The 15,387-nt window shown below is 41.7% G+C and overlaps 4 protein-coding genes across 6 annotated transcripts; 3 read left to right on the top strand and 1 right to left on the bottom strand.

The window, feature by feature from the left end:
* Positions 1-1,391: 1,391 nt before the first annotated feature.
* On the top strand, positions 1,392-3,159 carry LOC115666339 (receptor-like protein 50). Its single transcript, XM_056316704.1, has 3 exons — positions 1,392-1,554; positions 1,882-2,313; positions 2,438-3,159. The coding sequence occupies exons 1-3, from the start codon at positions 1,392-1,394 to the stop codon at positions 3,157-3,159; spliced, it is 1,317 nt and encodes a 438-aa protein (XP_056172679.1).
* A 213-nt stretch (positions 3,160-3,372) lies between these two features.
* On the top strand, positions 3,373-4,697 carry LOC115666340 (receptor-like protein 35). The gene is given in 2 exon segments (XM_056316703.1): positions 3,373-3,681; positions 3,684-4,697. Coding segments are annotated over 2 exon segments (1,119 nt in total). The 3' UTR covers positions 4,494-4,697.
* A 2,855-nt stretch (positions 4,698-7,552) lies between these two features.
* LOC115665089 (receptor-like protein 7) lies at positions 7,553-10,690 on the top strand. Its single transcript, XM_030586975.2, has one exon. It carries the CDS (start codon positions 7,553-7,555, stop codon positions 10,688-10,690), a length of 3,138 nt encoding a protein of 1,045 aa, XP_030442835.1.
* Positions 10,691-14,126: 3,436 nt separating this feature from the next.
* Positions 14,127-15,142, bottom strand: LOC115665090 (uncharacterized). 3 transcript variants are annotated; one of them, XR_008817676.1, is made up of 3 exons: positions 14,838-15,142; positions 14,623-14,717; positions 14,127-14,523 (listed from the first exon to the last, which is right to left on the bottom strand). XR_008817676.1 is itself a non-coding variant. In XM_030586976.2 (3 exons), the coding sequence occupies exons 1-3, from the start codon at positions 14,958-14,960 to the stop codon at positions 14,357-14,359; spliced, it is 393 nt and encodes a 130-aa protein (XP_030442836.1). In that variant the 5' UTR covers positions 14,961-15,142; the 3' UTR covers positions 14,127-14,356. The 3 variants fall into 3 exon arrangements, 1 of the variants encoding a protein (XP_030442836.1); XM_030586976.2 differs by having other exon boundaries at positions 14,127-14,531; XR_008817675.1 differs by having other exon boundaries at positions 14,623-15,142.
* Positions 15,143-15,387: the final 245 nt, after the last annotated feature.

The raw sequence follows: 15,387 nt of genomic DNA, 5'->3' as shown, positions 1-15,387 counted from the left end.
AAGTTGGATTTCTACTAACTCCTTTGATAATATCTAAAAGAAAATTAATAATTGTCTATAAAAATCATTTCTCTTAGTTACATAAAATTTCTCACCTTTAATTTAAATCTTAAGCCAAATCCCAAGAAAGATCATTCACCAAATGTCCTGACGAAGTTTTACTCAAGGACGAAATTGATAATCATTATCTTTTCCTTAGGTGGTGCACTTACTTGGCGCATTTATTATTCAAAAAATTCAAAAAAATGACAAATTGAAAATTAAATGATGTTGGCCAAAAAATATTTAAAAAGTAAACCCGAGTTTTAAGAAATAAAAAAGACTGAAAAATGCCAATAAGAATAAGGAAACAGGTTGAATTATAGAATCGTGTTCCTCATATCATCGGCTAGCCATTGAAGTGTGGCATGGCCATCGAAGAACGTCCCTTTGAAGAGTAATTTGTGAGCGTCACCATCGTGACCTCTGCAAGCCAGGCCTCATGTATGAGCCCAGCGATGGTTACTGCCTCGAATCTGGTCCAGATCCAGGTTGGGCGACTCCAACCACTGGACCAGATCGGGTCCCATGGCTACTGCTGGCCATGGACCCCGGCGAGATCTTCGTGCAGAACTTAAATGGATATGAGCTCTGTCTCAGAGGGCTCTGCAGCCACCCCGAGCTTGAGGCTCGTGCCATAGGAGCCAGCTCCCATGGCCGCGAGCACTTAGCTCGATTGAGAGAGAGAGAGAGAGAGAGAGAGAGAGAGAGAGAGAGCTTGTGCAAGGGGGATGGCCTGGTCGGTGACGATTGAGAGTGTTTCGGCGAAGTTATACACTGCATTCATGAGCGAGGCTGATGTTGTTCCATATTTTGTTTCACGAAACACCAAACTTGTCCAAAAACTTAATCCTCTCTTCAGCCTAAAACACGAGAAAATCGCAAAGTAGCTATCCCAAACAATGCCCTACAAAGTAGCACAAAAGGAAAATGCCATGGGAAACTCTACTCTCGCTTGAAATTTGAACTCGTCCCTGTTTAAAATGGTTAGCGTACTTTTTAAAAGGGATTATATCCAGCTTTGCGACTACCGCTACAAGGAGGAAACTCACCATGTGGAGACAAGGGAAGGGTAGCTATGTTTTCTTGTTTCTAGAACATGATGAGTCGTTTAATAATCACGAAGAAGTGTCTAACATTCCGTTTGATCCATACAGAATAATGTTCCATTCGATAGTAAATCTGTAATACCATTAATCAAATTTCAAATAACGGTGGTAAAATTGCGCTCCCTACTGATCATGTATATTGACGATACTTTGCAACAATATTAGTGACTTATAACCGTAAATGTTCTAGTTATATATTTACTACTCAAAACTAAATCAAAGCACGAAAACTTGTTTTCTACTATGGGGTTTATGGATCGAAAGATTGTTCCTTCATCGGTAACTTACAAACCGTTGCTGGTCGAGTCGAAAAATAGCCTTGTCTTCGATGCATCCGTGTCTTCCAAGCCGGTTACGTGGAATCAGAACGCTCGCCTTTGGAATGGTGGGATGTGCGACGAGGATGGTAAGGTCATCGGTCTAGACTTGAGCTTCGAATCGATCTCTCGCAATATTAACAGTTTGTCGAGTCTATTTCGACTAAAGCATCTTCAAAAGCTAAACTTGGCTTTCAACAACTTCAAATCCTCCGCAATTCCGTCTGGCTTCGTAAATCTCAGCGGCCTGGTTTATCTGAACTTGTCCAATGCTGGATTCTCTTGGCAAATTCCGATAGAGTTAGCGCCCTTGAGGAAGTTAAGCATTCTTGATCTTTCTCTTCTTTATTTCCCTGGAACTGATACACTAAAGCTCTAGAATCCCAATTTGAAGACCTTGATCGGAAATCTCACAGAGCTACGACAGTTACATCTCGATGGCGTCGACCTGTCTTCCGAGGGAAATGAGTGGTGCAATGCATTGTCCTCTTCAGTGCAAAAACTTCAGGTGCTGGGCATGTCTAACTGCTTTCTCTCTGGTCCTGTTGACTCTTCCCTCGTGAATCTTCATCATTTGTCATTCATTCAACTCAACGGCAACAACCTGTCAACCCCGGTTCCTAAGTTCCTGGCCAGATTCACTAATCTGACTACTCTGCGTCTGAGTTATTGTGGGTTGTATGGAGAGTTTCCTAGTAAAATCTTTCAGGCGCAGACACTTCAGATCCTTGACTTATCAGGCCACCAACTTCTTCAGGGTCCTTTGCCCAATTTTCCAGAGGATAGTTCTCTTGAGACTCTGGTCCTGACTTACACGAGTATTTCAGGGAGGCTTCCAGATTCAATCGGTAATCTTAGAAAATTGTCGAGATTGGAAATTGTCTAATTGCAGATTGAGTGGATCGATCCTGAGCTTGATGGAGAACCTGTCAGCGCTGACTTATTTGGACTTGTCTTTAAATAATCTTACAGGTTCAGTTCCTTCCTTCAGTATGTCCAAGAATCAGAGACAGATTGTGCTATTCCGCAATGCTCCAACAGGAGAGATTAAGTCCACCCGATGGGCAGAACTTATAAGCCTTGTATATCTAGATCTGTGGTACAACTCATTGGAGGGCAGCATTCCCTGGTCTCTATTTATACTTCCTTCGGTCAAGATCATAAAATTGTCCGACAATCAGTTTTCTGGTGAGCTGAGTGGGTCTCTAAATGTCACTTGCTATCAACTAACTCTGCTTGATTTGAGCAGCAACAATTTAGGGGGGCCCATACCAGCGTATGGTTTTGAACTTCGAGGGCTTGGCTATCTCTCACTTTCTTCTAATAATTTCAGTGGCTCATTGCACATTGATGCGTTTCAGCGGCTCAAGAACCTTACGTATCTCGATCTTTCCCACAATCGTTTGTCAATTAATGCTACTGCTTCCACTTCTGCTATGTTTGGTTTCCCCACTCTATACACTTTAAAGCTGGCTTCCTGTCAGCTGAGTTCATTACCTGAATTCTTGGAAAATCAACCATTACGCTATCTAGACCTCTCCGACAATCAAATTCAAGGAGAGATACCAAAATGGATATGGGAGAGTAAACTTCTTTCTTATGTCAATCTTTCTTTCAATTTCTTCGATAAATTGGGAGAACCTTTACCTAATCTCACTTATACTTTGTCTGTTATTGACCTCCATAGAAACTAACTCCAGGGAAAAACGTTACCTTTGCCAAGGAGAAGTGTCTACCTGGATTTCTCAAGTAACAATTTCAGTTCAGTTCTTCAAAATGATATGGGTAAACACCTGGGTTCCACAAGTTTCTTCTCTCTTTCAAACAATCATATACATGGCCCTGTCCCATAATCAATTTACGAAGCCTGGAATCTTGAGGTACTTGACCTTTCAAAAAACCATTTGATGGGAACCATCCCTCAGTGCTTAATGTTGGAGAATCTAGAGGTGTTGAACATGAGGAATAACTACCTGACTGGAGGAATTCCGCATACATTCCCATGCACATGCCTCTCGAGGACTTTGGATGTTAATGGTAGTCTCTTGACAGGAAAGCTCCCAATTTCTTTGGCAAAATGCTCCATGTTAGAGGTGCTAGACATTGGAAACAATCGGATTAAGGATGCATTCCCGTGCCAGTTGAAGAACATATCTTCCCTGAGAGTCCTTGTTCTGCATTCCAACATATTCCACGGGCAAATTGGTTGTCCAGTCAAAATAGTGGCACATGGAAGATGCCTCAAATTGTTGACCTAGCTTTCAACAATTTCGGCGGTATGCTTCCTGAAGATTTCCTGATGTCTTGGGAGGCCATGAAGGTCAATTTGCACTTTGAGCATCTTCAATATCCGTTTCTTCGGTTGAGCAATCTCTATTATCAGGACACAGTTAGTCTTACTTTTAAAGGTCTGCATCTAGAACTAATGAAGATCCTAACTGTTTTCACCTCGATCGACTTCTCGAGCAATAGATTTGGGGGTCCAATGCCTGAAGCATTGGGAGATCTCCGAGCACTCTATTTTCTCAACCTGTCGCACAATGTGCTTTCAGGTCCTATCCCCCCCTCATTAGGAAATATACAGCAGCTCGAGTCCCTAGACTTGTCACAGAACTACCTCAATGGGAGAATTCCAGTGCAGCTTTCTGATCTGAACTTCCTTTCATTCCTGAACCTCTCCTATAATCAACTTGTTGGAATGATCCCAGCACGCAAACAGTTTCTCACATTTTCAGTAGGTTCTTTTGAAGGTAATGAAGGACTATGCGGGTTTCCACTTGACAAAAGTTACCCAATAACAACCAATCCTGAAGAAGCAGATGCTGTTCCAACTCAAAGGTCCAAACATCGCGAGGACAATGGCTGGATTGACATGAAGTCGATTTACATGAGCATGCCACTCGGATTTGTTGTCGGCTTCTGGGTTTTTTGCGGTACACTAATATTTATCCTGCCATGGAGGCGTGCGTATTTTCAGTTTTGGGATGACTTGCTGTTCAGACTTTTGCAATGTTATCATGTTCGCTGAACTTTGGTCATTATGCTTGATTGGAGTAAGTTCATAGTTTTTCCTCTCCATGATTGTCCATTATAAACTGTCAATGGTCTATGAAGTAGAACTGAGGAGGTGCATCTAGTAGAAGATGATTGGACTTGAGAAATTCAAGACCTGTATGTCTATTGCTAGGAAAGTCTCTGAATAAAGAAAATTCTTCAAGCTTGAATAACATGAAATTTCTTCATACATGTACTGCTGCTTTCAAGTCAACAATCACGTTGTATAAGAAATAAAGTCTGCTAATTTCAATCACCGGCGCTAGCATTTAGTAAGGTCTCTAGAATTGTTAAATCCTGCATTTAATATAATGCTCTTCGTCGTACCATAATTTATGTCATGGAGTAGTTCCATGTGTGGTAGCACATGGTCTAAAAAATAAATTAAGAGTAGCAGCCAAAGCGTTATCAAGAAATGAAACCAGCACTTCACAAATTTCATTGGTCTGATAAGATTTATCTAAATATGCTTCTGAAACTGAGTTGCTGAGGTTTAAAATGGTTGAAATTCTACTCTTGCTTAATTTGAAATCGTCCCTGTTTAAAATGGTTGGCGTACTTTTTAAAGAGGGACTATGTCTAGCTTTGCGACTACCGCTACAAGAGGAAACTTGCCATGTGGAGACAAGGGAAGGGCAGCGGTGTTTTCTTGTTTCTTGATCATGATGAGTCGTCTAATAATCATGAAGAAGTGTCTAACATTCCTTTTGGCCCATACATAATAATGTTCCATTCAATAGTAAATCTGTAATATCATTCATTAAATTTCAAATAACGGTGGTAAAATCGCACTCCCTACTGATAATGTATATTGACGATACTTTGCAACAATATTAGTGACTTATGACCGTAAAAGTTCTAGTTATATATTCACTACTCAAAACTAAATCACAGCACAATAAATGGTTTTCTAATATTGGGTTTGTGGATAGCAAGATTGTTCCTTCATTGGTAACTTACAAATAATTATGCACCCACTTGTAAAATATAAAAATACGTGTTAGTCTACTATCAGATTTGTGGATGGGATGATAAAGTTGCTATTTCATTGTTAACATTTACTTACGCGTCCATTTGCAAAATCTAAAAACAAGTGGTAATATACCGTTGAATTTATCAATGAAAAAATTGTAATTTCATCGCTAATTTCAAATCGTTAACCAAATCAACAATCTATTGATAACTTTTTACTTATCATCGATGTTATGTAATTAGCGTCCATAGAAAAAAAATTCCGTTTTATTGGTCAACGGAATTTTTATAAATCACCGAATCGGGCAGCTCCACTAAACAACAATTTTGCATTCTTTAGTCAAGTCAACTGAAAGCTATTGCGTGTAATTTGGTCGTTATGCTATATTGGAGCAAAGTTCAATTGTCTTTCCTTTCCATAATTGTCTATTGTCGGAAAGTCCTTCAATCAGAAGCATTCTTCAAGTTCGGATATAATAAAGATTCTTCATGCGTGCGCTCGCCAGACAGGACCAAAGGAGCAATCTTCCCAGCTCTAAGAAGGTGCATGGAAATTTTGGGGTTTTCGAATTCCTGCTCAGTTCATGGGCTTGAAGTTGGACCTGGTTGACCGGTTCACTTCATCATTGGTCTGACTGGTGATTACTGCCGCTTTCAAGTCAACAATCATGTTGTCTGAAAAATATGGTCTGCCAATTTCGATTCACTGCAGTAACATTTTGTAAGATCTCTAGAAATGTTAAATCCTAGGGTTAATACGATGCTCTTTGTCTGTCGTGGACTAGTTCCATGTGGTGGCACATGATCTAACTGCAATGAAGATGTAAGTTTTAAGCATTCTAAAACCAATTACGAGTAGCGGCCGAAGCGATATCGAGAAATGAAATCGGGCATGTCACAAATTTTATTGGTCTGATAAGATTTCTCTAAACATGTTTCGGAAACTGAGTTCCTAAGGTTGGTTACTTCCTGGGATGATAATACGCATAAGCGGTGAAAAAGGCGTTAACGATGGTAAAAACAAAGAGAATGAAAGCAGCAGTAGCCGTAATGAAGGACCATGGGCTGCCAAAGTGCTCGAGCTTAATCCCCGTCCATCTCACACGCCATTTGTTTCGGTGGTATCCTGATTTACTCGGTCTAGTAGCTCGATCCAATATCGAACCTGACATCCTGAGGGAGATCATTGAAGAATCTCGCAACGTCCTGGTCAGTATCCAGAAAATGCGTACTCACGAGACATCTGATGAGGATCACGTTAGAGGAGACATGCTTGGAACACAAACAGGAGCGGTGTAGCGCTGCTCGAAATCCCAACATTGCTTAAATATTTGGAAGGCGGAAATCTACCTCAGGAGTTCAGCTCTGAATCATAAGACAGGATAATCAGGGAAACTATTCGACCTTTGATCGTACATTACATAGGCACATTAAGGACATGACCTCAGTTTGAAAGGAAAAAATATCTGATATATGGGAATTAATGCAAAAGTAAATACCAAGAAACACGAAATACTCAGTTTTATTGGTGATGTCCCCTGACCGATGTCTCCATTTTCCTTAATTTTCGAAGATCATTCAAATTGTAAGATCCAAATGAGTCTTGAAAGCTCCATTTTTAAGTGTCTTATTTTCCCAATAGTGAACCTTGTAGAAATAAAACTTGTAGAAATAAAAAGGGAGAAAAATGAATACCTGTTCTCTAAAGGGAACTTGTACTGTAGAAAGCGGGGAATGATATACAAGGGAAAGAGTAGCTCTTGTTTTTTCTTTCTTGGCTTTTCTTCATCAACAGTCAAAGAAAAACCGAAGGCCACCACTGGCTCGACCAAGTGACTTGATGAATTTGCATTCACAAGTCAAGTCAACTTAAGACAGTCAACAAGTGGGGACTAAATTATTAATGATAGAATGTGATAAGAATTAGACCAAACACAGCTCCAGAGGAATCTCATACAAGGAACTTCATGTTCATCTGTCTCCATTAAGAACCCAACTCCTCCTTGTTTGTGTTCACTCACAAACTCTGTAAAATAGTGTTTCCTAATCTGCTCTAAGCAAATGAGGATTTGGCTCCTCCTATGGCTGGTCTTAATACTCGTGCATGCCAACCCCTTCAGTATAGGCACGGTTTTGGTCTCGGGCCAGTGTCTTAGCGATCAGAAATCGCTGCTGCTGGAATTACACAATAGCCTCAAATTCAATGCTTCTTTGTCCTCTAAATTGATCAAATGGAATCAGAGCAATGATTCTTGGGATGGCGTGACCTGCGAAGGTGGCCAAGTCACGGGTCTTGATCTGAGCAACGAGAGTATCACTAGTGGGCTAAATGACTCATCGAGTCTTTTCAGACTCAATTATCTTCAGAGGCTGAATTTGGCTTACAACAGCTTTCAGTCTTTGGAGATTCCATCTGGGTTCGGTAATCTCACCAATTTGGTCTACCTGAATCTTTCAAATGCCGGGTTCACAGGACAGGTTCCGATTGGAATATCACGTTTGACGAGGTTGGTTACTCTTGATATATCCCTGCTTTATTTTCCTGGGCTAGCTTCATTGAAGCTCGAGAATCCAAATCTAAAGATGCTTGTTGGGAATCTTAGCGAGCTGAGAGAGTTGCACCTTGACGGAGTGAACGTGTCTGCTACAGGCAATGAATTGTGCAATTCCTTGTCTTCGTCATTGCCGAAACTTCAAGTGTTGAGCATGATATATTGTTCTTTATCAGGTCCCATTGAGTCTTGCTCTTCCCTTGTGAATCTTCGTTTTCTCTCGGTGATTAAACTGAGCAGCAATAATTTGTCTACCACAGTCCCGGAGTTCTTTGCCCACTTCTACAATTTAACTTCTCTGCATCTCAGTAATTGTGGCCTGCAGGGAGAATTTCCTCAAAAAATCTTCCAGGTACAAACACTTCAGACCCTTGACCTATCATTCAACCGCCTTCTTCAGGGTTATTTGCCAGAATTTCCGGAGAATGGTTCTTTTCAGACACTATCTCTTAGTTTCACTAATATTTCTGGGAGGCTCCCAGATTCAATTGGTAATCTCAGAAATCTGTCAACTATAGAATTGGAGAATTGCAGTTTCACGGGACCCATCCCTAGCTCGATTGCAAAACTTTCTCTACTGGCTTTTCTGGACTTCTCATTTAATCAATTTTCTGGACCTGTTCCGCCATTTGGCATATCCAAAAATCTGGCCCGAATAAGATTATCCCATAATGCTTTAACGGGTCAGATCTTCTCCGTTGGCTGGGTAAACCTTCTGAATCTTGTAAATCTGGACCTGCAAAACAATTTATTGGAAGGCGACATTCCCCCAGCTCTGTTTACACTTCCCCGACTTACGATGATACAGCTTTCACACAATAGATTTTCTGGTCAGCTTATCATATATTCGAATGTCTCTTCGGATCAACTGCTCATGCTTGATTTGGGTAGCAATCAGTTACAAGGGTCAATACCGGTATCCATATTCAAACTGCAAGGGCTTAGGGAACTCTCACTTTCTTTTAATAATTTCAGTGGCTCAATGAATATTGATGCGCTTCAGGGATTTGGAAATTTAACTCGTCTTGATCTTTCATACAATGGCTTGTCCATCAATGCTATGGCGTCTGCTTCTTCTGCTGCTGCATCCTCTTTCCCTGATTTTAAAAGTTTAAAGTTGGCTTCCTGCCAGTTGCGAACCTTGCCTCATTTTTTGGCTAACCAGTCCAAATTGGTCTCCCTTGACCTCTCCCACAATTATATTCACGGGGAAATACCGAGATGGATATGGACATTGGAAGATCTTGTGCATCTCAATCTTTCCTTTAATTTCTTTAAACATTTGGAAACACCTCTGCGCAATATTACTTCGGCTCTGTCTGTCGTCGACCTCCATTCGAACATGCTCCGAGGAAAAATGCCACCCTTGCCGTCATACATCATCTACTTGGATTTCTCAAGTAACAACATCAATTCTGTTATTCCAGATGACATCGGCGACTACCTATCCGTCACGATGTTCTTTTCCCTTTCAAAGAATAATATCTATGGGTCCATCCCCAAGTCGATTTGCAAAGCTGATCATTATCTTGAAGTGCTCGACTTGTCGCATAACCATCTAAACGGAACTATTCCTGATTGTTTAATGATGGAGGCACTCAAGGTTTTGAATCTAAGGAATAACCAGTTGAATGGTGATATTCCGCAAAGCATCCCAGGAACATGTGATCTAAAGACATTGGATATCAGTGAGAATTTGTTGCAGGGGCAGATTCCATTGTCGTTGGCTAATTGCACTACGTTGGAGGTTGTGAACATCGGGGACAATCAAATAGATGGGACATTTCCATGCCATTTCAAGGCTATATCAACTCTCCGCGTCCTTGTTTTACGATCCAACAGATTGCATGGGAAAATTGGATGCTCGAGTAGTAATGGCACCTGGCACATGCTTCAAATCATCGACCTGTCTTCAAACGATTTCAGCGGCACACTACCTGTGAGTCTCCTTGCTTCTTGCGAGGCTATGAAGGCCAACAGAGACTTCAATCACCTGCAGTATCAGTTCCTCCCACTAAGTGGGCTCAATTATCAAGATACAATGAGTGTAACCTTGAAAGGCCTGCAGTTAGAACTCGTCAAGATTCTGACTGTTTTCACGTCGATCGACTTCTCGGGGAATAGATTGGAAGGTCCAATACCAGACACACTTGGAGATCTGCAAGCACTTTATTTCCTCAACCTATCGCATAATGACATCTCGGGTTCAATTCCTCCTGTTTTAGGGAATCTACATCAGCTCGAATCGTTGGACCTGTCATGGAACTTCCTCAATGGAACCATACCGGATCAGCTTGAAAATCTTGACTTCCTCTCATTCCTAAACCTATCAAAGAATCAACTCGTGGGAAGCATCCCGGCAAGTAGACAGTTTCTCACGTTTCCCAAAAGTTCTTTTGAAGGAAACCTTGGATTGTGTGGGTTTCTGCTCAACAAAAATTGCTCAATTACCACGGACGGATTGGAAGAAGCTGGTGACGATGGCGACAATGATGATAGCGAGAAGAAGTGGTTTTACATGGGCTTACCGCTAGGATTTGTGGTTGGCTTCTGGGCATTTTTTGGTCCGTTAATGTTTAACAGATCATGGAGGTTTGCTTATTATCGATTTTGGGATAAAGTGCTGTTGAGACACTCACACCCATGAAGATTTCCACTGATTTATTAAACTTGAGGAAGAGTATTTTCCTTCTTTCTTCTCTTCATAATTCTTCTTCACCATTGAAAAGACGTTTTGCATCTAGCGTAGAAACCAGAACATGACAGAATGATATAACCAATTTCCCGGAGTTTTGGAATGAAAAATTTGCAATTAAGAAAATTCTCTTGTGAGATTTGTTTTAACTAAGATGAAATGCTTTTGAATAGATAAAGTCTAAACGTAAAGTCATAGTGCAGATAGAAACTTGTTGAACGCCCCAAAGTTACAGGGATTTGAAACTTGCAACATTATTTGCCCTCCAAATAAGAAAACTAATATTAAGGCTCCCTTTGTTTGCTGAAAAGAAAACTAATATTAAGGCTCCCTTTGTTTGCTGAAAAATGAATTCTAAGAAAACATTTTCATTCTTTTTCGGTATTTGGTGCTGGAACATTTATTGATCAAGGAAAATATCCTCCCTGAGCTAGAAAATCCACATTGAAAAATAAGGAAAACGACTTCTTATTTTTAGAAATCGGAAATCAATTCCCGCACTCTCCCATTGCACCCAATCGTTCACCACCGTCTATCTTCTTGGTGCCGTTGATCTTTCGAATCATGGCAAGTCTCTTGGTCTCTTCCCCGACACGACCCAAATGTGAGATGACCTTCTCTCTGGCCATCATCTTCTTCCTCTCGATCTCCTCCTCCTTGGCCTGAAGGTGGATAGCGCCAATCTCGGTATCTCCTCGTCCTCGCAGGAAATGGACTGGTTGCTGCTGAAGCGCAAACTTCCCGACAGGTGCTGCGCCAGCTGTTGCCGGGGCTGCGGCGGCGGCTGCTGCTATGATGCCTTTATTGACATTATCTCTGCGAACTTCTTGCTCCTTCGAAATCCTGTTTCTTCCTCTATTTTCTCTCTCTAGCTATTATTATCTTATTCTTTCTTTTGTTTTTTTTTTTCCTCTGGTACTCTCTCTCGCTCTCGCTCTCTCCCCTTATGATGTGTGAAATGTGTAATGCGTTTGGTTGATGAGGCACTTGCCAACGATGAGCTCGGACTGCTTTGCAGAGAGAGCGGTGAAGTTAGAGACGGTATGCGAAGAAGGATGGGTTGTGGGATGGTGTTGGTGAAGGCCAAGGGTCGATCGAGCTGTGCGAGGGGTTGGTGTGGGAGCTTGAAGATGAGGCTGCTAATAATTAAGCTCTTTTGCAGTCTGAGCTTAATTTCCCATTAGAGTCGTAGATTAGTTGGCGGTTGATTTAGATTTTGTAGACACAAAAAAATGACCAAATTCTTTTAATCAATGTGACGCCGATATAAAGCCCGGTGTTAGACGATCACAACTATCGACGAATTGTCAACGGTGGAGAAGCTCCTCAATGATCGTGAATATCAATAATTGACATGAGGAGTTTGGTGTCGGGTGGTTAGGCTATTGATGACAAAAGAACCTGTTAATAGACATAAATATTGAGGGAAAAAGGACACCTAAGTCCTATAACTTTTGTACGTCATTCACTTGAGTGTCATGAATTTTTTTCAATCACTTGAGTGTTATAATTTATATATGACGCTCACTTGAGAGTCATGACTTTTTTTCTGATCACTTAAGTGACATAACTTTTCAATCGATCACTTAAATGCCATAACTTTTTAAAAATGTCTATTAAGTGCCATGCCACGTCGGATTTCCAACACTTGAGTAAATATTTTTAAAAAGTTATGGCATTCAAGTGATCAATTAATTGCTTCGATATCCCTCTCCCCAGTGATAGTCTTCCCTCTCCCTAGTGAGAGCTCTCTCTATCCATGGTGATAGCCAAACCCTAACAGCTAACCTTACTCCCGTGAAACCCTTAGGCAAATTTGCTTCCATTGCACCCTCACATAATCGCCAATCTTCAGTCTACAACAAATCTTCTTCCATTACCATAAGAACCCATCGATTACCCCTACATCCACACAATGTAACCATCATAACCCCACCAAACCCATGGACAGACGCAACACCATCATCACCTCTGGAGTCCTAGTTACCATATCCATTTCACCCATTCCACGCCCTAAATCACAAAATCTAATCCTTCCCCGTTAAACCCTAATTCCACTTAATCCATTGGCTCCTGAGCTCCCTTCATCCTTCAAGTTTATTGCCGTGAATCAGTGCTACTCGCCTATTACAGAAAGTTCTACACAAGCCCCCTGGTTGCAGGAACAATAGATTGAAAAGGTAATTGGCGATCAAATTGGAAGCGGAAACTGTCATCCCTCTTGGTAAGCATACGACATTGTCTTCTGAAGGTTTCACATACGTGTTTAGAAACAACGGAGTGAGTAGAATGGAAAAGGAAAGGTTAAACGAACGTAGACTAGCAGCCCTTTGTAATCGAATGGGGAAAATGTGGACGAATCCCTACAGGACTTCCGGCCGTCCCGAGGCATAAGACAAGGGGATCCATTATCGCTGTACTTGTTTATTATTATGGCCAATGCCTTATCGTCTCTATTGAACAAAGCAGTTGAGGAGGGTAGCATCAGAGGTATAAAGCTGAATAGGTGGTGTCCAACATTATCACATCTATTATTTGCGGACGATGCAATTTTTTTCTTGAATGGAACAGTCCGTGAATGTCAGAATTTGGCAAGTATTTTGAACCAATATTGCTATGCTTCGGGCTAGGCTATCAATTTGAACAAGTCAGGTATTTTCTTTAGCAATGGATGCCCTGAGTTACTGAAGAGGAATATAGCGGAGCAGCTACGAGTTCCTATTATTGACAAAACCGGCAAGTATTTAGGCATCCCATCAGATTGGGGGCAGTCAAAGAAACAAATGTTTGCCTGGATATTAGCAAGAGTTAATATGAAGCTAGAGGGGTGGAAAGAAAAGCTGATTACCAAAATAGGGAAGGAGATCCTAATTAAAACTGTCATTCAAACTTTGCCACAGTATGCAATGTCCATTTTTAAGATTCCTATCTCGATTTGTAGAGCGATTGAGCAGAAGATTTCCTCCTTCTGGTGGAAGCAAAGTGCAGAGAAAGCAGGTATCCATTGGAGAAAATGGGAACTTTTGAAAATCAGGAAAGACGCGGATGGCTTAGGCTTTAAGGACCTGATTGCTTTTAATAAGGCAATGCTAGGAAAACAGGCCTGGTGACTAATACAAGCACCGAATGCCCTTTGGAGTCAGGTACTAAAGGGAGTCTATTTTCCCCGTGGTGAGTTTTGGCAAGCCAACAAGGGCCATCGCCCATCCCGGGGGTGGCAGAGTCTACTAATGGGTAGAGACATAATTGAGGCAGATGCTAGATGGAAAGTAGGTGACGGCAAAAAGATAAAAATTAAAGAGGACAAGTGGCTCCCTTCCGGCAAACTAGTAGGCCCCTTGAACTAGAATGTACCAAAATTCGTAGCAGAACTGATTAACCAGGAGACTCATGAATGGAAATCACAATTGATTAAGGAAATTTATGAAGAAGATGTGGTGCAAGAAATACTGACAATCCCACTAAGCACAAACCCCTCGGAGGACACTTTGGTGTGGACAGGGAACAAAAAAGGAGTCTATTTGGTTAAAAGTGGCTACAATAGGTTATGCTCCCAAATTTCGCAACAACAGATGAATCAGGCATCGTCATCATATTAGCCTCCCAGGAACTTATGGACTAAAATATGGCAAATCCCAGTCTACCCCAAGGTTCATCATTTCTTATGGAGCATATGCACAAATGCTCTACCGACAAAAGAAAATCTGTACAGAAGAAAGATGGCGCCTGATCCTCTCTGCCCAATTTGCCGCTGAGTCCCGGAGACTCCCGAACACCTCCTCCTCCTTTGCGACTGGACAAGAAATGTTTGGTTAGACTCTCGGTTAAATCTAGACACCTCAGCTACCAAAATCTCCAGAATGGACAAGTGGCTTGCGGATTACCTATCGTCGTGTGACACCCTTTCCTCGTCGGAAGACCCTCCCTCGTCGGCGATCTTGGCTGGCATGATCTGGTTGATTTGGAAGGCACGAAACGCCTTGGTATTCCAGCAGCGCAAACCGAACCCATGGAACATAGTGGAAGAAGCAATTAGCGACTATAAAGTGTTTGAGAGGTGGAACACTAACAAAAAGGAAGGACCACAAAAGGTGAAAACCTTAGTAGATCGTTGGTCTCCGCCGGCGAAGGAGAACCTCAAATTGAACATCGACGCAGCTTGGTGCAGTGAAACACGAGAGGCTGCAGCTACGGGAGTCCTCCGGAACCAAGATGGACTCATAATTTCTGGGTTCGCGAGGAATTTTAAAGCCTCATTAGCTAGCGTGGCGGAAACTCTTGCTCTACGCGAAGGACTCTCTTTCCTGTTGAAGCTTCGAAGTCAAAAGGAAAGGGAAAGTGATCTGTACAGTGACTTCTCTGATGTGTGCATAGAAATGGAGTCTGACAGCTAAGCGTGCGTGAGGTGGATTTCGGGCCAAGAAGAAAGTCCGTGGACCGTGAGTTCAGTGGTTGAAGATTGCCGAAAATTGATGGCCCAACTAAAAGGGGTATCCTTAGCCCATTGTTCCAGAAATTCCAACCAGGCCGCGGATTGGGTGGCGAAGGCCCAGCGTACTAATTCCTTAACTCCAAACTGGATTTCTAAACCTCCACGTATCCTGTGGTCTCTCTTATGTTATGATTGTGGAAACTCATGTGAATCAGTT

Source organism: Syzygium oleosum, unplaced genomic scaffold (assembly GCF_021117445.2).
Source record: "Syzygium oleosum isolate NSW1041296 unplaced genomic scaffold, Sole_v2.1 Sole_v2.12, whole genome shotgun sequence".
In the NCBI taxonomy this organism is placed as follows: domain Eukaryota; kingdom Viridiplantae; phylum Streptophyta; class Magnoliopsida; order Myrtales; family Myrtaceae; genus Syzygium; species Syzygium oleosum.
Note: the sequence above shows the minus strand (reverse complement) of the source record. Positions and strands in the feature narration are given on the sequence as shown.